General features: G+C 42.2%; 1 protein-coding gene across 2 annotated transcripts in view; it reads left to right on the forward strand.

Moving 5' to 3' along the window:
- The window catches only part of KCNS3 (potassium voltage-gated channel modifier subfamily S member 3), a 123,426-nt gene extending 103,787 nt beyond the window's left edge, over positions 1-19,639 (forward strand). For both annotated transcript variants that reach the window (XM_075598416.1, XM_075598417.1), the window contains one exon: positions 16,898-19,639. In XM_075598416.1, coding sequence (XP_075454531.1) covers positions 16,956-18,425 — 1,470 coding nt within the window. In that variant the 5' untranslated portion in view covers positions 16,898-16,955 and the 3' untranslated portion in view covers positions 18,426-19,639. The remainder of the gene's footprint in view (positions 1-16,897) is intronic.
- The last annotated feature ends 1,573 nt before the right edge of the window (positions 19,640-21,212 follow it).

Consider the following 21,212-nt stretch of genomic DNA (forward strand, 5'->3'; position numbering starts at 1 on the left):
AACGGGGTGGTGTCACTTAGCTGGATAGTGTGTTGGGCGTTTCGGCTACAGCCCACATCCATTTCACTAGTGGAGAATACGTCCTTTCGTTCTTCCAACTTGGCAGTCAAACGAGCCCTCCATGCAGCGAACAACGCGGATTCCCCAAAGTCAAAGGCCATCTCCGTGGGCTGCTCTGGCGGTGCTGCATTGTCTACTTGGATGGACATCATATCAACAGAGGTAACAGAGTATATCGGACCCAATCGTTGTCCCTAGTCATAAGTCCCCGTATTCTAATTCATCCATGTTCAGACAGTCTTCTTCCGTCATACTGGGTTGGATGGGTAGAGCCGATAGGGGTAGTTCACAGGCCTCTTTCAGGTATGCTCGGAATACTGCACGTACCACGTCGGTATTTGTTCCCAGGATGATCGGAGTGCTGGGATGTTCTTGAGGCTCGGGGCATATCAACACCTCCACATCCATTGGGTGGGACTTGCTAGCATTCAACTGTAGTATGGCCAGCCGAAGCTTCACCACGCCGTCGATGGGGTAGTCCTCATGACTGAGTACCCACAGTCTCATGGTGTCCGCAGTTTGCAATCGCAGGTGACTCAGATGTTGATCATTGAACGAGCGATACGCAATGGTCACTAGAGTCCCAGTGTCTAATAGCGCGGTTGCGTATATGCCTTCTACGAGGATGCGTATGATGGAAGCTGGCCCCACACGAACGTAAGCGTCCGTGGTTACGGCTTCTCCAGTGCTTGGCGGAGTGGAGCCATCGGAAGCAGAAGAGGGGATTTCTTCAGTCTGCGCCAAGCAGGTCATGGCTTTGGGTGGGTCGGATCGGACCTTTCTTGTCCCTGTGCAAGCATTAACGAAGTGCCCCTTTTGGCCGCACCTGAAGCAGACTTGACCCCCCGGAGGGGTCTCAGCCCTGGAGGCCGCCGACTCCCTCTTGGGGAAGTGGGGTGTAGCAGTAGGATTTTTGTGAGCAGAGGACTCCTCGTCGCCTTCGATTTCCTTGGCTTTTGTGATCGCTGCTCTTTTCAGTTCATCTTGAGGATATCCCTTGGCAGAAATAGCGGTCTTCTCTCGTTTCGTAGAGTCACTCGGGGGTTTGGACCGGTGCAACCGTAGATTACTTTTGTGAGCTACTACTTTGTCCATTAAATCTTCGAAATCTAGAGGCTGGTCTGGAGAGAGAGTACAACTGACTCATATCGCCACCGGGTGCATAGACAAGGTGCCCTGCAGAAGTTGCTGGACTCGCATGCCATCAGCTTGAGCTTCAGGAATAACCTCCTTCTTTAACAGAGGCCATAGGGCCAACTGGATCCGACGAAGAAACTCTGACACTTCTTCTCCTTCGACTTGCGTGAGAGAGTAGAATTTGACCAGTAATGACACAGCGTCCTTAGGAACACTGTATGTCCGGGTTAGGGCCTGGATCAGGGCTGTCGCATTGGCGTTAGGGTGTTTATTGTCGTAAAACTGCACCATATGCATAAGCACTCAATAATTCGTTACCGTTTTACTGCGTCAGAGCAAGTCCACTCCGGGAGCATTTGTTCCGTGTGGTTTTTCTACTCTTGAAATTCGGCCTCACCCGCCGGCGTGGGTCTAGTCCCTGAGAATATCTTGAGTTTACGGTATTGATGGGAATGGGAGGCCTGGCTCAGGGCTTCTTCTAACTGAGGTAGGATTCCTCCCGCCGCTGGGTCCACCTGGGGCAAGGATTTAGGGGCCCTGGATTGTATACTGGCTTGGAGTCTTGTACTGGTCTGTCGTTCAGTGGATGGTACACGGATGGTGGGGGCCCAGTCTGGAGGGGGTTCTCCACTGGGGACCTGGGACCCGGGACTGAAAATCACTCTGGGTATCAGGGGCTCTGAATATAGTAATGAATTTCCTGAGAGTAAAGCATCATATTTTCCGGAAGTGCGGGAAGGTCCTGGCGTGGCTTCGGAGTGGGGTAATTGGGCCGGTAGTGACCTGGGCAGTTCAGAAAAAATGACCGGACACCCCGGAGGCAAGGCTCCTGGAAAGTGTAGTGCGGCAGGGGTGATATTCTCCCTTACTTCATAACGGGTTGCTATAAGGAGTATGTACCAGCGATATGTGGGGTTCTATTTCCGCCCGATTTGGTGGGCTTGAGCAAACCCGGGGAGGGATCTGACCCGATTAATGACTTCCTGAGAGGAAATGCCTGTGGGCACATCCCCCGCCGCGAGTACATGGTGGGGGGACTCATCTAGTTCCAGCGCCCAGTCGTGCACTTGTTGCTTAGACGGGGAGAACATGTTGGCGAATGCAACAGCTACATTTGGACTTTAATAGAGCACCCCAGGTCTGAGATCTCAGCAGCGCCTCCAAATGTAACACAGTTTGCCCCCCCAATCGCAGATGGGGACCATATGTGGAAATACACTTGTGTTACCGTGTGTGGTGCATTACCTGATAGGCTCACAGAAGGCCTGAACCTCTGCCGCTGGGAGCCTGGGGTTACCTGATTATTCGGATACAGTGCCACCACCTGTAAGGGTTCCCAAAAGGGTGGGATGGTCCTCTTACAGGATCAATAATAATAATAATGCACGCACACAGTATATGCTAGCAACCGTTTTACTATAACTAATAACCTTGGTACTCTGTACCACACCGTAATATGCATATAACCATACGTATAGAAGTTCACCACCCCACACATCAACATAGGTGTCCCCCAAAGTACCTGGGTGCTGGGCACCAATTCCCTGATGTCCCTTATGTCCAAGCCCACCAAATGTGTTGGAGATAGCGCTATCCCGTGGAGTGTTAGTGCACTACTATAGGTACCTGCCCGGGGCTCCGGCACCTGGGTACAGCAAGATAACAGAATTGGATCTGCCTGATCCGACGTGCCGTCCGCCTACACGTGGGGTGAATTCCGGCGTGGATAATATCACCATACTCCGTTATGTCTATACCTTGGGCTCTATCTAGAGAGGGTCTGAACCCAGACCCAGTGATCAGGCTGCGTGCCGATGAGTGGTTCCTATACTCCTATCTAATTGCAGCCGCCCTATTGGCTAAGCTGCAGCATGTGACAATCCCCTGAGGGATATCGGGGCTACACAGCTCTTATTATTTATTGTGTTTTTTCTACTTGTTGCAACATTTCAGCAAACAAGTAATCAACCTTCTTTCAGTTTTTATCTGTCCTCTAATAGGACATTTACATGTAAAAGCGACATGTGAATCATCACCAGAAAGGAAAACCTATTACTATTGACACACTAACCGTTCTGTGATTATTCAACAGAAAATAAACCTGTGTCTGTAACACAGACTTTGCTGTCTGAGGCCTACAAACCACTGCACTGCTGAGGTAAATCAACATTAAGGGTCACAGCCACCAAGCTCTGTTAAGTAACGTGACTAGACGGTTTAGCCGGGACAATCCCGTTTCTTTGGACTATGTCCTGGGTTTTTTGTAAGATGCCCCGGGTTTTTTTTGGCACTTGCCAGCCGCACATGCATGATCGGCGCTTGCCAGCCACTCGTGCGCATGTGTGACCAGCAACGCGTGAGTGGCTGGCATGCTTTGATTGCGCGGAGTGGCTGGCATGCTTTGATTGCGCATGCGCGGCCGGCAAGCCCCATTGCTGATGTTACAGCTGCTCTGTTATAATTCCAAAAAACAGCAACCTTCACCCTGTACCCTATATTTCCACTTACCCTTCCTTGTAGATTGTAAGCTCCTTGGGGCAGAGCCCTCCTTCCCTACTGTAACAATATAGTTTTATGTTTCTTATTTTATTGTCTTTCCTCTTCCAACCCTATTGTAGTGCGCTACAGAATATGTCAGTGTGTTATAAATAAATGCTAATATTAATACCTAGGAAACATGAAAATGTTACAAAAATGTTATATCTCAGGTGTGCTCACAGGTACCTGACCACGTTTTGTATATAGGACTGTTATTGTTAGTTTTCTCTCTCTCTCACTAAACGTTATTGCAGGCTACAGTAACATGACTTATGATTAGCTTAAAGTATCCGGGTTAACCTCAGGGAAAATAACGTTTGGTGCTGATTTACTGCAGGTATGTTGATGTTCTGATCCCGGCTTTAACTGAGCATTGTGATCTGGAACTATGAGTAAAAATGCTGCGACATACACTGGTACTGGTTATCATTACTATTATCTTTGATATTAATGTTGGTATTTATGAGATATTCAAGCTATTTTTAACGGTGTGCTTATGACTTCCAGGCAGTATCATATGGCTCATAGAAAGATTTGGGTAGAGAGGAATGGATTGTCTTTGTTTACTTTTTCATACCACATTTTTAATATTTAATATGAGAAATCCCTGTGGTAACATAAAATATCACTACTCTGAAAAGCTGTAGTATCTTCTAACCTAGTATTGAGTGTCTGTACCAACTGACCACAATGAATGAGAAGTATTATTGAATATTTTGGATTGCTATTTGTAATGCAATGCACAGGTGTATAGCTTGACCACACACTTGCAATTTGCCTTACAAACGGATAAGTTTAAAACTAAAATATATGACATAACTTGCTCTAAAGGAAACAACACTAACTCTGCGATCTTGTTCAAAATAACACAGATTCATTTTCTATTGTGGCATAACGTACACATACAGGCATACCGCATTAACGTACGCAATGGGACCGGAGCATGTATGTAAAGCGAAAATGTACTTAAAGTGAAGCACTCCCTTTTTCCCACTGATCGATGCATGTACTGTACTGAAATCGTCATATACGTGCATAACTTTTGTAAATAACGCATGTGTAATACGCTCTATTGTCTCCCCGCTTGCGCACAGCTTCGGTACAGGTAGGGAGCCGGTATTGCTGTTCAGGACATGCTGACAGGCACATGCGTGTGCTGCTGTTTGTCTATTGAGCGAGATGTACTTACTCGCGAGTGTACTTAAAGTGAGTGTACTTAAACCGGGGTATGCCTGTATCAAACCAGATCAGAACACATTTATTCTTTACTTTGTATTTATAGCGTTTACTCTGCTTTAGTTAATGTAAAATTAAAGCTGCAGTTCAAGCTGCCATTTTTTTTTTAAATATATATATTTTCCCATTCAATATGTGCATCAATACAATCTGCACACTGACAAGTGATTAGCTAAGCTGCAGATCGATCCGTTCTCCTGTAATCGATCGCTTGCTCCGGGCTATTTAATTCAGTTCTTGCACAGCATTCTGGGCAATGTAGTTCTGGAATATGATTGACTGGGCAGTTACTAGATATAATTGGTTCACTGCTAGAGAGAGGGCGGGGCTCAAGAGCCAGAGCCTATCAGAAGGGGAAGGGGGCTGCCACTTTGGAAATGCTTCCTACATTAGAAACATTAAAGATGTCGTTTAAACATTTTTTTTAATGCTACAAGTATTTTCTCATAGTACAGAACTGATTTATTTAAAAAAAACACAGAATACTGCTTGAACTAATGCTTTAAAGTGTCCTGGCGCTGGACATACAGATGTAGCCAAGGTTATTGCATCCACTCACGACGTAGAATATTGCATTACAATGCAGAATATCACACTTTCCATAAAATCCAATCTCCATGATAATTGATTCTCACAGAATATCCCCCTATAACGTGGTGCAATAACCTTAGCTCCATCTTTATAATCTGAGCGAGTATTGTTTTATTTGGAACCAGTTATGTTGAGTATTTATAGTGATCTTAAATTGTGAATGGCATAGCAAGTGGGCTATACATGCATAAAAAGTAAGATACTTCCTCGTGCCCGGCATGTACATTTTACTGCCGGTACCATTGAAGAAAAAATGTATTAAACAAAATAATTTCACACTGCTATTTTCAAATGATGATCATGGCAATTATTGAATAATGTGGCATGGCACATTTCAGATGCAGCTCAGTAAAGTGAGCACTTTGCGATTCTACGTGTCATTTTTCATTTCTGCATAATTATAACTCCCATCATTGTGACCAGTTTGAAATTAGGAAACGTAATTTTGGAATCTATGTGGAATGTGCATTTTATTCCATACTTTTCATATGTTTCCATAATACCTGAGCGACTTACTTATCCTAGCAGTATGAGAAGCACAGAGAAAGTGACAAGGTCACAACAGTCCCCTGTACGTTGCACTCAAGGGAAAACAGAGTAGGTATATACATAAGGATATAATACCCACTAAGAGAACCGATAAGTCCCAATTACAGAATAATTTATAAGATAAAAGCCTCCTATACAACCGTGCTCCTGTAGTATAGTAAGACTGTGGAGTTCGGTGGTGAATGTGGTAGCAGTCTTACTATACTACAGGAGCACGGTTGTATACGAGGCTTTATCCCTTTGTGGTTTATACCTGGACAGCCTATTGTGTTGCCATTTCCTTCTGATACTTCTGGTACTCCACGGGATACAATAGTCTCCACTTATGGTTACTTATGGTTTAACTATTTAGTTACTTACCAGTTACTTTATACCACTTAGAGATATATGGTAATATCCCATATTGTGTATTATTGCCTACTGTATCAATGCTATATTCTACTTTAAAATCAAGACCTTACCCTTATTACACGCTGACTGGTGGTTACAATTAGGGAAGCACAATTATACACTGCAATTACTCTTTTTGCATATATTTTCCTGTATTTGCACCAAGTGCACCCCACCAGTATCTATTCTCGCACCTGCTCCCCTATTGGGTGTTTATTTTATTTCATTTTTAGACACATATGTTGCATTATCTTTCACTTGTCTTTTGGCGTTACTATTTGATACTATTAAAAGTTTATTGTTGTTGATTTTAGCAGTAGACACCTCTGCCATTTTTGGTTATAAGTGTCAGCTCGAGCAGGACTATTTAGGCCTTCCTTTGGACAATATATTATTCTGTAATTGGGACTTATCGGTTCGCTTAGTAGATATTATATCCTTATGTATATACCTACTCTGTTTTCCCTTGCGTGCAATGTAAAGGGGACTATTGTGACCTTGTCACTTTCTCTGTGCTTCTCATATGTATATATTGCCCATGCACCAGGTTTAAATACACTTTGATTTTAGGTTTGAGCGATATCCTGCCATTATCTATTTCTCATTCAAGCAGTAACCCGCATTTACTACCTACAGTGGCGGCCGCCTTTATCCTCACGCGGCCGACACCGCGGGTTTTTTAAAAACGCGGCGGTGTGCGGCTTTTTTTCTTCAGTTTTCCCGCGCCGCGGGCGCTTTCAATGATAAGCGCCATTAGCGCTTATCTGATGATGCGGCCGCCGCGCGGGAAACTCCGAAAGAAACTGAGAAAATCCCCGCATTTATCCGGGTAAGTAGGAGAATAAAGGCGGCCGCAACAGTAAGATGTTTTTTTTGTCACCCAGTACATATTAGAAAATTAGATTGTACATCCTAATGCATATATCCTGTTAAAATGTTTTTAAATACATAAACTAGTCTTAGCAATGTTCTTGCCAATCAGTGAGGGGGACATCAATGCAATATACATGTGCTGCAATGACATCACCATTGTGCAGCCATGTTGGATTTTATTTATTTATTTATCAAATGTTTCACCAGGAAGTAATACATTGAGAGTTACCTCTTGTTTTCAAGTATGTTATTATAACTCTGTGCCCAGGATAATCCATTGTTACAGTAAATGAACAGAGGTTATATAGTCAATTCACAGACATTTCATGGACAATTAGAGTTGGAAAATTAGGTACAGGTGATAAAAGGGCTGGTGCGTTTCAGATTGAAATAGAGAAGCTGTAACATCACCAAACATCAGCGAATGGCAGCAAACGGTTCACACCCTTTGGCTACCCTTCGGCTGTGCCAAAGGTTGTCCACCTTTGGGGCAACGCAGATGTAGACTGAATGGGTTCAGATTGAATGCAGCTGTGGTTTCAAAGTCCTTTGTCCTCCTGGGTTATTAACATTCCAGAGGGTTGGGCTGGTGAAACACATAGCCGTAAGCAAACACAGATATTAACCCTTAGGACGCTGGTTCTGTGCAGAATGGGAGGCTTCAGAATTTTGGGAAACTTAAATGAAATTAAAACACAAACTAACACACCTTTTGGGGGCTTACTGCTTTAATCATCTTGTGAGCATGGAAAAGGTGAATTAGACCTCATACCTCATAGCATAATAACACAGGTGCTTGAATACAGCTGCTAGGTAGACAATTAAGCTGATTCCAATAATCTTTTTGTACATGCAGTACTGAGATCAGCTCTAAACAGAAAATGCTTGGAACTTGAACAAGAAATACGAGCTTGTCTAATAAATCCCTTCCCTAGGGAAAACTCTAAATTCCATTCCTGTGGTGGCTGATCAAGTAATTACATTACAAATTCAGTTTGCTTATGGAGTGATCAATTTATAATTATCAAAAGAGATTGAATCTGAAGGCAAAGGTTTACGCAGCATTAAGACACTTTGGAGGTCATTCAAAGTTTTCTTTGCTGCCAGCACTAAGCAGTTCTCTTCTGTAAAACAAGGCATACAATGTATTTATTGTAAAAAGTATTTTCCAGGAAAGGTGGAGGTGTGTGATATATGCACTGCAGGGAGTCTAAAGAACAGTTTGTTGCTACCCAATGTCTTCTACTGTACAGTACATACATTTTTTTACACAAGATCTACTTAGCACCTTTTTAAAATTAGTTTTCATAGAAATAAAATGGTCCACTATTATTTTCTCTCAACTGTAATGTAATGTATGTGATCCTGTAAGAGGCTGGTATTGTAAAGGAATGTAGCATTACACCATATAATTTCATTTACACCTGACGATGAATCGTAGCTACTACTACCTGTACCTATAACCAGTGTCTATATCCATAATTATATGGGGGTCATACATACCCAGTAATGTAGCCTTGATCAGTACAAATATGAGTACAAATTTGAGAATAGCCCTGAAAAGTCAGTCCCTTCTCAAACCAAAGAGTACCAATAATGGTGATGTATTTAAACCCTTCAATGCCTGAATGGTTGCTGTGCCATTGTAGCATGGACATGTCAGCACCAAGGCCATGTGATAGTTACACATCACACTGGAAAGGGGGAAATATGTCAAACCATGTCAGAGAGCTTGACCAACAGTATTAGCAAGTCAGGAATAACAAGGAGATGGCCTGACATGGCGGGTGGAGGCTTATCCCGGAGAGAGGGCCCACCAACCTCATCATTAGAGCCTGTCATGGGGTGGTGGTCATGGCTAAGGAGGAAATTGTGTGTATGCAGGAGAGGAAAGGAGCAGAGAGGGTCAACCAATGCCTGTAAACCCTTTGACAGATGACTGTAACGGGTGCTCGCCACAAACCAGGACCGCAGAGCTGAGGTGGGGATATCAAAACTCCGACCTGGAGCTGCGAAGCGGGTTTCATAGTCGTGGGTAGCCAGGTCAGGGTAGGAGAGAGCAGCGTAGTCGTGATCCAGGCAGGGGTCGGCACAAAGAAAGTCCTCAGCAAACAGGGAAGGCAGGGTAGGCCTCAGGAACAGAGAAAGCTTCAGCACAGGGGCTTCAGTACAGGGAAGGCCTCAGGAACAGCGAAGGCTACTCAAGCCAGATGTACTTGTGACAAGTACAGGTTACAATGAATATGCTCAGCCCCATCCTGGTAGAAGAGCCTTACCCTAAATAGCAAGGAGAGCCAATAGGTGCAAAGCTGCACAGCAGGCAGCAACAAGACAAAGTGCAATTTAAGTCAGAGGTACAGCTGTAGCCAATTGCTCAGTTCAGGGAGAGGTTTGCCAGGAATCAAGAAGGCTACTATAGCAATGTAAGGGCAAGTTCCAGCCAAACCCTAGACTGGAACCTTACATTATCCCCCCTTCAAGAGAGACCTCTGGGCCATCAAAACCTGGCTCGCTCAGTGATCTTGGTGACTTCGAATTATTTCGGAAACGTCTCGGACAGGTAGTAAACTTGAAGCAAACCTGTTTAGTGATTACCATCTCTGGGGTAGAAAGCAGTTGTACTGATAGTCTTGTTACGCAGAATACATCATAGGAAGAATCAGGCACAGGCTGTACCAGCAAGACAGGTGCAAATTTCTCAGTAATAGTTCCAGAGTACGGACTAAAAAGCACAGATACAATCCTCACGTCAAGGTCCAGTCCAGTCACACATAGCAACTTATCTGTGACAGTTGAGGTGACAAAGTTGTTCTCCTCTGTTAGATTGGCCGACAGCAGTGGGCTAGTACCCCAGGGCATGTGAGCATCAGAAAGCATGAATTCAGATGCCAAGGAATCCACGAGCAGCAAACCGGTCTTGGACGTGGGAGTCTTGGAATCTACAGTACCGTAGATACATCAGGCTCTGGAAGAGAATCAGTGTGGAGGAAACTTGTCTCTCCAGCAGGAGACACTGAAGGCAATCCGAAAGAAGCACACCCTTTCCCTCAGCTGGAGCACAGGAAACAGGTACAGGTACATCAGGCGCTGCAGGGAAATCCAAGAGGGGTGCCATGAAATCAGGAAAGGGCACATTAGACACTGCACAGGAATCAGTGAGCAGTAAATCAGTCTTGAACACGGGAGCCTTTGAATCAGTAAGGATATCAGTACTGCAGGAAAATCTGTGAGAGGTAAACCTGACTTTGAAGCAAGAGTTTGAGTCAGTATTGGGTACCTCACTGTGGAAGAATCAGCGAGACACAAACTTGTCTTTGGAGTGGGAATCCCAGACTCAAAGTTTACATGAGGTACTGTAGGGAAAATAGTGAAAGGAAAACTAGTCTTTGATGTGGGAATCTTAGAGTCAGTAATAAGTAAGGCTTCAGCACAGGGGAGGCCTCAGGAACAGAGAAGGCTAGGTAAGGCAGACGTGCTTGTGACAAGCACAGGTTACAATGAAAACTGTATACTTAGCCCCTTCCTGGTGGAGGAGGCTGACCCTAAATAGCAAGGAGAGTCAATAGGTGCAAAGCTGCACAGCAGGCAGCAACAAGGCAAAGTGCAATTTAAGTCCAGGAACAGCTGTAGCCAATTGCTCAGCTCAGGGAGAAGTTTGCTAGGAACCAAGATTGTTACTACAGCCCTGTAAGGGCAAATTCCAGCCAAACCCAAGACTGGAACCATTACAACAACCAGTCGTGGGTAAGAAAAATGTTGGAGGAGAGCACAAAGAAAGTGGGAGAGGGACTGAAAGGAAGTAGAAAGAAGGAGAGACCGTGAAACCAAGAGAAGTGGAATAACCGAAGACATACAGCACCACAACCCGCAGAGTGACTGTTATAAACACACTTGCCAGAATGTGGAAAGTTGCATATTGCACTGAATTATGGAGCCCACTTTTTTTTAATCCCAATTCTGTCTCAATGCTTACTGTAGGCTTTGCGTTCAGTACTCCTACTCAAAGCCAAACCCTTTGCACCAGTCTCTGTTCCCGAGACACATGACTAAACTTACAACACTGTAATTGTAAATAATGCCACTGACATTAAAAACAATCTATTCTCTTCTGCACTCACACTGCTCTGCAGTGAACGTTAATAGATCTAAATGTATCCTGAAGTGTTTATTATATCTTAAATTGATGCCATACAGAGCACGTAAATAAATACACACATCGTGGACAATTTCATTTTTAGTTGCATTGTAAAATAAAATTGAACTCCAATGCAGCTCCTAAATTCAAAGGTTTTAGCACAGTTTAATATACTCACATTAGGTTATGCAATCTTTTTGATGTCCGTGTGGCTTTTCTTGTCAGGAGCCACTCCTATATACTGTACACACAAAGAAATCTTCTATAATTCCTGTGACTTGATACAATTCCACCTTTTACTATGCCTGTTTCTGTTCCCCCTGCCACACTTTATGTGCCAGGATGGCCTGATAACTCCATCATATATGAGACCTGCTCAGCCATGACTGGTATTGTGGTCCACAGTCTGTATTTTTTCAGATATGTTTTTTGTGTAGATTATCTAAAACACAACTGCTTGATCTTATTGGCACAGTTCATTCTTTTTTTTTGTTTAGTTCCTGCATTTTTACTCAATGTGTCAAAAACTGTGCATCCAACGAAGAATATAATCTGTATGAGGTATATAACCAAATTAGGAGACATATCTTGTTTTGCACATTTTTTTTATGTCATTCCAGATAAATGTTACATTAACTTAAAAAATAATAATGAATGAAAGATCAGTTTTAACAAATGAAATGGTTAAATACTAAACTAGCTATATACCTAAGGAAAGGGAAAACACACTGGAGTCCGTGAAAAGAAGATTAGATGGGTTAGAGTTAGATAAAAAGGGAGGTTAATAAGAGAAAGCCTCCATCACAAGGGAAACACCATAACATCATTTTGTAGGGATGGCGCTTGAAGGTGAGATAAAGGTTAATGTTTCTGAAACTACCTTATAGCAGCATAATATTTAAGGTGTTAGAAAACATGACAACAGTGTAAGAAAAGGTCTAAGCTCTCTGTCTGTACCCTTTAAAAATAATGAAAGCATGAAAGAGACAAAATGTACTTTAACAGAGGTCTATGAAAAGTGCAAGTAAATGTCAATCAAGGAAAAATTGGTGAAGCATGAAAGATTATTTTTTATAGTGATTACAAAGGGAGTTAGAGGTTTTTCCAGTATTTCATGCCTACTGTTCAGTAACCAAGAAACCGTAACTTTAGTATAACGAGTAAGCAAGCAAAAATACCTAGTAATGCCATCCCAAATTACAGTATTTATCTGTGTTGTGAGAGGTGTTAAACTGCATTTAATTGACATACTGATGTAGCACGAGTATCCGAACACTTGCCTGGAAAAATCTGGGGCAATCTCCCAGTAACGCTGCAACATTTCTGTGACATTTCTGCAGACAGACTAATGGCCCATCGGATTAACACAGCGGGGGTCCCTGGCAGTCCCATTCAAACTGAATGAGACTAGCATGGACCCCTGCTGTGTTAATCCGATGGGCCATTAGTCTGTTTGCAGAAATGTCACAGAAATGTTGCAGCATTACTGGGAGATTGCCGCAGATTTTCAAAGGCAAGTGTTTGGATACTCGTTGCTGCATCTGTATACTCCGTAGGGCATAGATTGGATGCATATTTTGTATGTATGGCACTGGTACTTAATCCCAGTATCAAAGTGCATGTATACTTCTTGTGCAAAGCTCTACACTTCAGGTTGTAAATATTAATAATAAATGTGGCACTCAAAAACATAACCTCAGAAAAGTAGTTGTGCTAAAGTCTTTCTCACCTATACCTGACTATTATTTAATTGCTCTTTAATTGGCTACTAATATACAATACCAGGCTTGGAAAGGGTATGCCTTTATAGGAAAGTACCCACATGTTTGCAGCAACCATTTTTTTTTTGATAATTACCAATGGTACAGCTACATACTCGACAACTTAATTTAAATTAGGCAAGTAAGAAGTAATGGTGTTTTAAGGACAATATTTCAGGGAAGAAACTACACAGAAATTGCAGAGCTTTTGATTGACATATGTTCAAATTGTCTCCTGTTGATCACAGAAGGTTGATTTCATGGCCACTGCAGCTTGTGTGTGTAGAATCGGTTCCATCACATTTGTACATTTTCAGACCTGTAGAGTCGCCTCAGTCACCTACTTCACCACACTGCTTAGAATGGTATAAAATTGGACACACCTGTTTCTTCTTTTCCCCATTTCTTGTCTATATGCATCGTTTTGTTGCAACATGAAAACATGTTTGGGGATCATTAAAAGCCCAAATGTGTCTTGATAGATGTTAACTGTAAATGGTTAAATATAATAATTGATTTCTTAAAATAAAATGCATTTATTTCAAACCTAGTGTCCCCTTCTGATGTGTGTATCATCAGTTAAATACAGTAGGTAATGAGGGATATATATTCAAAACATATATACTGGTAAAAATGTTTAATTGTGTTACTGTACCCAAAGGCCAAACAATTGATTTATTAGGCTAACCCTGGTTTTGTACTATTATTTATTATTCAAGGTAATTTATTTATAACACACCAACATATTCAGAAGTGCAGTACAAAAGGGTTGGTGAGCAACAACAATAAAATATATTTAAAAAAAGGGTGTGGGTGTCGTGCACACTCATTGTAAGTGAAACTTATTTGTCTTTTGTCACAGAAATTGTATTTGTGATGGTGACGTTTTTAATTCAAAATCAAAACACAATTTCAGTGACAAAACACAAAGAAGTTTGACATAGAATGCACATGCTCGGCACCCACCCCCCCTGTTTTAGCTATTTGCACGTCTATATTTATACTAACTGTGAATTCCTCGTGTGTGTGACAGTGTGACTGTGTGTGTGTGTGTGACTGTGTGTGAGTGGCTGTGTGTGACGGTGTGTGTGACTGTGTTTAACGGTGTGTGACTGTGTGTGACTGTGTGTGCATGTTTGACTGTGTGTGTGTGTGTGTGACTGTGTATGTGACTTTGTGTGTAACTGTGACTGTGTGTGAATTTGTGTTTGTGTTTGTGTGTATAGCATTGGGAAGGGTTGTGCAGGTAACCATTCTGTTGAGAAGGGAGGGGGCCCATCTGTGCCGCAGAGAGTTTGGTGTGGGCCAGGCATAGGAAGGCTGATTATGGAAGTTGCTGCCGAGTTCTGGATGTCCTGTGCCAGGCAGTCGTGCGCACGCATGCAGCTGGTCATGCGCACACGTGCGGCGCCAGCTGGAGCTGGGCAGGCGCACATGCGCAGCCGTTCATGTGTATGCACGTGGTGCTGGCTGGTCATGTGCGCGTGTTGGTCGCACCGTTACTGCGCATGCAGAGGGGAAGAAGAATAGGGGCTTCTGCGCATGTGCCTACAACCTCCGTGCGCACGACCATCATTAGTGTGATGTGAAAATTTTTATATCTACTGTATGGCGCTCTGCACTTAGATAATGAATAAAGGATATATACAACCAGAGTAGATGATACTGGCGAATCCGCTGAGTGCTCCACGTGAAGAGGATCAGACATGAAATGAAAATAAATAAAAATACATAGTATAGTACTGTATGATAACCTAAAATGGTACACTCACAACACAAACAACAAATGCTGAGAACAAACAGGTGACTGATAGTTATACCAAACACATTTAATAAACACAATTTAAAACACAATTGAATAATTAAAAAGTTAAAATGAATAGGTACCACTGATGTACTCCTGCTGTGGCAGAAGTACCTGCTTACCAGAAATAAGACGGTAACCGGCAGTGGATATTTAGAGAGTATCTCCTCTCATCTGTGGCCAGTTTGCTATATGTGTTCCTCTCCGGTGTCTGCAGCTTGCTGGCGTCGGCTTCCGGACAGAGCCCTCCCCTGCTCTCACAGGGACCGACCTCTGTGATACTGTAGCTACAACCGCCGTTTCTCAGACAGCCTGTGGGAGTGTAATTACAACTGTAGATTCAGATCTGCACATTCACCAGGGGCTTGCCCAACTGTAGCATGCAGATGGTGGTGGCAGATTCACGCGAATTCAGATTGAATACGACCCAAATTGGTGATCAGCAGGAATATCAGCAGATAGTCAGCAATGAATGCGTGGGACCACCCTACGCGTTTCGGAAGACCCAGCATCCTTCCACAGGGGTGTAATAGTCTGTCTGCTTCATTATATTGACCCAAACTTTCAAGCATCTTAGGCCTCGGACATGGTCAAAAAGAGCCGTGCTGAGGGGAAACATTATCCCTATCAGCGCGGCTTTAGACGGCGCTTCCGCATGCTTCCGCAGGAGACAAGCAAATTAAAATTTTGCCACTGAGGTTAGGGCAGGGCTGGTCACGTGACTGCCAGAAGCCAATGGCAGTCCGTGATGTCGGCGCCATGACGTGGCGCTCTAGCCCCGCCTCCAGGTCCGCCTCCCGCCCGGCTCCCACCCGGCACACAAGCGCGCTCGCTGACGCTCATGCAGGGACACGAAAAATCTCCTGCTTGAGCAGGAGAGCATGAGCGTCAGCGCTGCCCAGCGCCGCTCCCTGCACCATGTCCCAGGCCTTATACTATTGCTCCAAGCCCCTAACTGCTCCAAAACCCCAAATCGCTAACTGATGCAAGTGAAACCCAACTGATGCAAACTGATGCACAACTTGAAACATTGATGTACGTGTGATGCAGATTCAAAATGCTACAATTTGAAATGTTGTATTAAAGTTAACTGTATTATAAACGTACCACTTTAGTCAGATTTCCTGATAGTTATTAGTTTCATCAAACCTAGCATGGGGATGAATTTGATGCCATCAGTTACTGTATGACACGGAGACTCTGATTTGAATCTTTCACTTCTTAGGTGGGTTGAAAACTAGAAATGTGTCAAGGTAAAATAATAAAGACCTTTGACACAATGTATTCACAGGTGACCTAGGATAACTCAAAAACACATGTATATTAAAGGAAGGAATCACTGTCGCCATTGGCTTGGGTGTCAGTAATGGGCACACAATTGCATATACTGTACTATGTAGTGAGTGCAAGTGCAAATGTACATTTTACAGTATGTCTGTTTATTTTAGTATATATTTATTTGGGGGAAATGCTGTATGGAAAAGATAATGGGATTCTCTAAAAATACAATGTCTCTCGATTAGGCTACATAATGTCTTACTGCTTAGCACCACTTAGTAAATGTTGCCTTTCACACCAGAAACCCATTACATTTACTTGTTCATTAATGAGGTTCAAGCATCGGGTGTCATATTGTCATTGTTACTATTTGGAAGAAATGACTAAAATAAAATGGGACTGTACATTTTTTTTTTGCGTGTAAAAAAAAAAAGTCCAATATTTTCGATATCTTACTCTAACTTCCATATAAATAAATCGAGTGAATGCTAAGTTGTTCTAACTTTTCCGAAGGTAATTTTCCATTTTCCATTTTCTCTTGTCTAGGTGAAATGTAATCATTTTGGTTTGGTGCTTTGCAAGTAGCAAGCCAAAAGCATCCAAGATGGTATATGGCGAAATCTTCCATAGAATTAGGAAGGATGATGATCTAATCAAATTGAATGTGGGAGGTTTTAAGCAATCGGTGGATCAAAGAACCCTCTTAAAATTTCCTCATACCAGACTTGGAAAACTACTCGGCTGTAGTTCAGAAGAAGCTATACTTGAACTGTGTGATGATTACAATGTTGCAGATAAGGAATATTACTTTGACAGAAACCCTTCTCTATTTAGATACATTTTGAATTTCTACTACACTGGTAAACTACATGTAATGGAGGAGCTGTGTGTGTATTCTTTCTGCCAAGAAATAGAATACTGGGGTATCAACGAGCTCTTTATTGATTCCTGCTGTAGTAACAAGTACCAAGAAAAGAAGGACATTATCTCCGAGAAGGACTGGGAGCAGAAAAGTGATGCAATAAGTATGGACTCTTCTTCCGACCAATCATCGATGTTTGAAAAAGAACTGGAGCTGTTTGACACATTAAAATTTGGGGATATTCGAAGGAAAATATGGGTCAGACTAGAGAACCCTGCGTTCTCTTTGTCAGCCAAACTTTTTGCCATTTCATCTTTGAGCGTGGTCTTAACTTCAATAGTAGCCATGTGCATCCACAGTATGCCAGAGTTCAATAAAGTAGATGTCAATGACAGGGAAATTGAAGACCCAGTACTAACTGTTGTGGAAATCGTGTGCATTGTCTTCTTTACCACAGAACTAGTGGTCCGACTTGCAGTAGCCCCTTCTCAGAAGAAATTCTGGAAAAACCCCATGAACATAATCGATTTTGTCTCCATCATCCCATTCTATGCCACGCTGGTTGTAGACATGAAAGACGACGAAAACGAAGGCATAGAAAACATGGGGAAAGTTGTCCAGATCCTGCGTTTAATGCGAATATTTCGAATCTTGAAGCTTGCAAGACATTCAGTTGGATTAAGGTCTCTAGGAGCCACTTTGCGACACAGTTATCACGAAGTTGGGCTTTTGCTTTTATTTTTGTCTGTAGGGATTTCAATTTTTTCAGCCCTTGTTTATTATGTAGAAAAAGATGAAGAGCAGTCAGAGCTGCATAGCATCCCGATGTGTTGGTGGTGGGCAACTATTAGCATGACCACTGTTGGTTACGGAGACACTCACCCAGTCACTTTATTCGGAAAGCTCGTTGGCAGCGTTTGCATAATCTGTGGCATATTAGTTGTTGCGCTTCCAATAACTATCATTTTTAACAAATTTTCTAAGTACTATCAGAAACAAAAGGCTATAGATGTGAATGAGTGCAATGAAGAAGAGCAAAACGATACATTTAGGGACCTACCTTATTTCAACATAAGAGATATATATGCAAGAAGGATGAACTCTTTTATTTCAAGTATTTCGTCCGTAGGAATTATTGCCAGTGGAAATGATTCAACAGATGCTTCCAGTATCCAAGAAATGGAGAATGTTTATAATGCAACTTTGAAATGACTATAATAGGAATTCCGTCTGTCATCCTCATTCTCTTTTCTCACTTCTTACTTATCGCTACCTCTCTCTCCGGATCTCCTCTTTGGGTTAAATAGCTTTCCAAAGCATTTTTATTTCTTATAGCACTTAATTCTCAGGGTATGACTTTTAGCCATATTTCAGAAACCTGTATTGTTATGGTAATAATAATGCAGCACATGCTTTATTGTTTTGAAGAATTTAATAATTTGCCTCGATGTTTTATTTTTTTACATAAACCTTTTTTTACAGAAAAAATGATGAATATATTATTGAATGCAAATCAAATATCTCGAAATACTGTGTTATTGCTAATTTAATCCCTTGCTATCAGGGTTTGCAATTGAACCACAGGGGCTATGTTTTTGTAATTTACTACAGTCCAATTGGGTGTATATTGCTAACATACTGTATAGGAGAAAATGGTTCAAAATAGGGTCACAGATATCTTCATGGCATGTACTGTATGCATTATTGAAGAATAACATTTGTGAATGCAAGAATGCATGTAAAGCCTGATGAAAATGACATGAAAATAAGGTATTTAATAAACTTGCTTATTCAGGACTGTTCTGTATGTTATTGTTTAATTAAGACATACTGTTTCTATTTGTAGTTTTAACAAATTTCAGATATCCCTCTATCTACGGTGTCTCAATGTCTTGTGTATCACATACACAGAGTGAACCCTGCTCCTAGCGCTGTACTCGGCTCTCCACAAGTCAAGACTACGCGTTTCACCATCAAAGGCTTCCTCAGATTGACTCCTGAGGAAGCCTTTGACGGCGAAACAAGTAGTCTGGACTTGCGAATAGCTGTTTGCCTGTGGAGACAAAGGTGTCGGAGTTCAGCTCTAGGTGTGCACACCGGATTTGACATCAACAAGACGTGACATCAGATGCTGGGGGAGATGGGTGATTGGAGCCGCGAGGTCTGAACCGCATCATCAGTACCATCTGCTACTACTACTCATGTTGTGCACTTGCACTACATGCCCACTTTTCCTGCAGAAAATGTGAGTGACATTGCCACACAATATCATGTTTTAATATACTAAACTCTTCATACTACACTGTCCTGCCTTTTCTTTGTTTGAGTGTGCCACGTGAGAGCCACTTAAGAGAAGACAACATATAACAGATGCAAGTCCATTTCTGATCCTTTCTTTGGTAAAATCTCCAGTTATGTTAATTATAATTTATAATTTATAAATTATTATTTGATTTATTTTATAATTTATAAATTATTATATAAAAATAATCATTTATAAATTATACCAAAGCATGCAGGAATTGAACCCATGATCTTTCATATGCTAGTGTAATTCTCTAACTGCTACACCACAGGGTTGGTGTGATGAATCTGACAATAAACAAACTTAACATCTACTGCACAGTGCAGTCCATCATGATGTTAAGTTTGTTTATAGAGTCTAATTCATCACACTAACCCTGTGGTGTAGCAGTTAGAGAATTGCACCAGCATATGAAAGATCATGTCTTCAATTGCCGCATGGTGTAGGGGGGGTGTATGTATGGATCTCCGCGTGTGTACATTAGCAATAAAACATTGAATGTTATAAAAATAAACCCTTGGAGATGTTTTTAAATCGGGTGCCACGATCAAACCACGTTATAAGTGGATCCGCGTTGAAAATATTAGCAAAATAAGTGTAACATTGTTACTTTAGTCCAGGAGACGGACCCGCAGGACAGAGGTAGGGATTATAAAGTAGTAACCGATCCTTGACTTGGGATCTGTTGCCTAGACAAGCCAGGATGTCAGGCCCAGGATCGTTGGCAGGGTGTGACAGCATAGTCTGGGTCATGGTTCCAAAGGTCAGGGCAAGCTACAGGAAAATTGAGTCCAAAACAGGCAGAGATTCAGCAAAGGCATGCGTGACAGGATAACAGACATGGTCCAAGAGTGCAAGGGATGAGATACCTTGCTCAGACAAAGGCTGGGAGTAATTGGCTGCTATTTAAGGCTCTGAGGTAGGTACAGAAAATTAATTGCTCCAGGAGGAGGGTAACTTTTCACGATTAAACTACATTTGCCATCCTCATAAGAAAACTTTACTCTAAGCCATTATGGAGCTTAATATTACAAATGTACATCTCTACTTCTGAAAAGGGGGATACTGCTAACTCTATCCAAATCCACTTCTTCACTAGGGAAACCCACATGTCCTGAAGCTAGTTCTCCAAACTCCTTTCATTATAATGAAACTAGCCTTTATCCAGTAATGACTCCTGCTCCATTCCTGTAACAATCTCTGCATGATTTCTGGCCAAATGAATGTAGATACTTTGAGGCAGCGAGGAGGAGGTGACTGAACATAGGATGCGGTGGCACATACACAAAGAGAAATCCTCTCTGTCCAGCAAAGGATTCTGAGATGCAACATGGAACAATGAAACGTCCAGAGAGTACAGATACACTGTCATTGCAGGGAGAATGTGACAGCAGTGTCCAATTCTAATAAGAAGGGGAGACGTCGATCATGGAATCCCCTGAAGTATCCCTGGTCAGAAACGTAGAAGACCTTAGGTAACCCCATTCAGTAACATACATTTCTGAGGCAATAACAAAGAGTTTTTGATAGAAGCATGTCATACTGTTAGGCTTTTGTTATGGAAGATTGTTAGGTCTCTGTGGTACAAAAAGATATAATTTTACAAAAAGTTTTTATGTCTGTGTACAGTAGTTTGTCAGTTTGGAATTAATTGACGCATATAAATAATACATATTGCACTTGTGTGTCTATGT

Source organism: Ascaphus truei, chromosome 4 (assembly GCF_040206685.1).
Source record: "Ascaphus truei isolate aAscTru1 chromosome 4, aAscTru1.hap1, whole genome shotgun sequence".
Taxonomy (NCBI): Eukaryota; Metazoa; Chordata; class Amphibia; order Anura; family Ascaphidae; genus Ascaphus; species Ascaphus truei.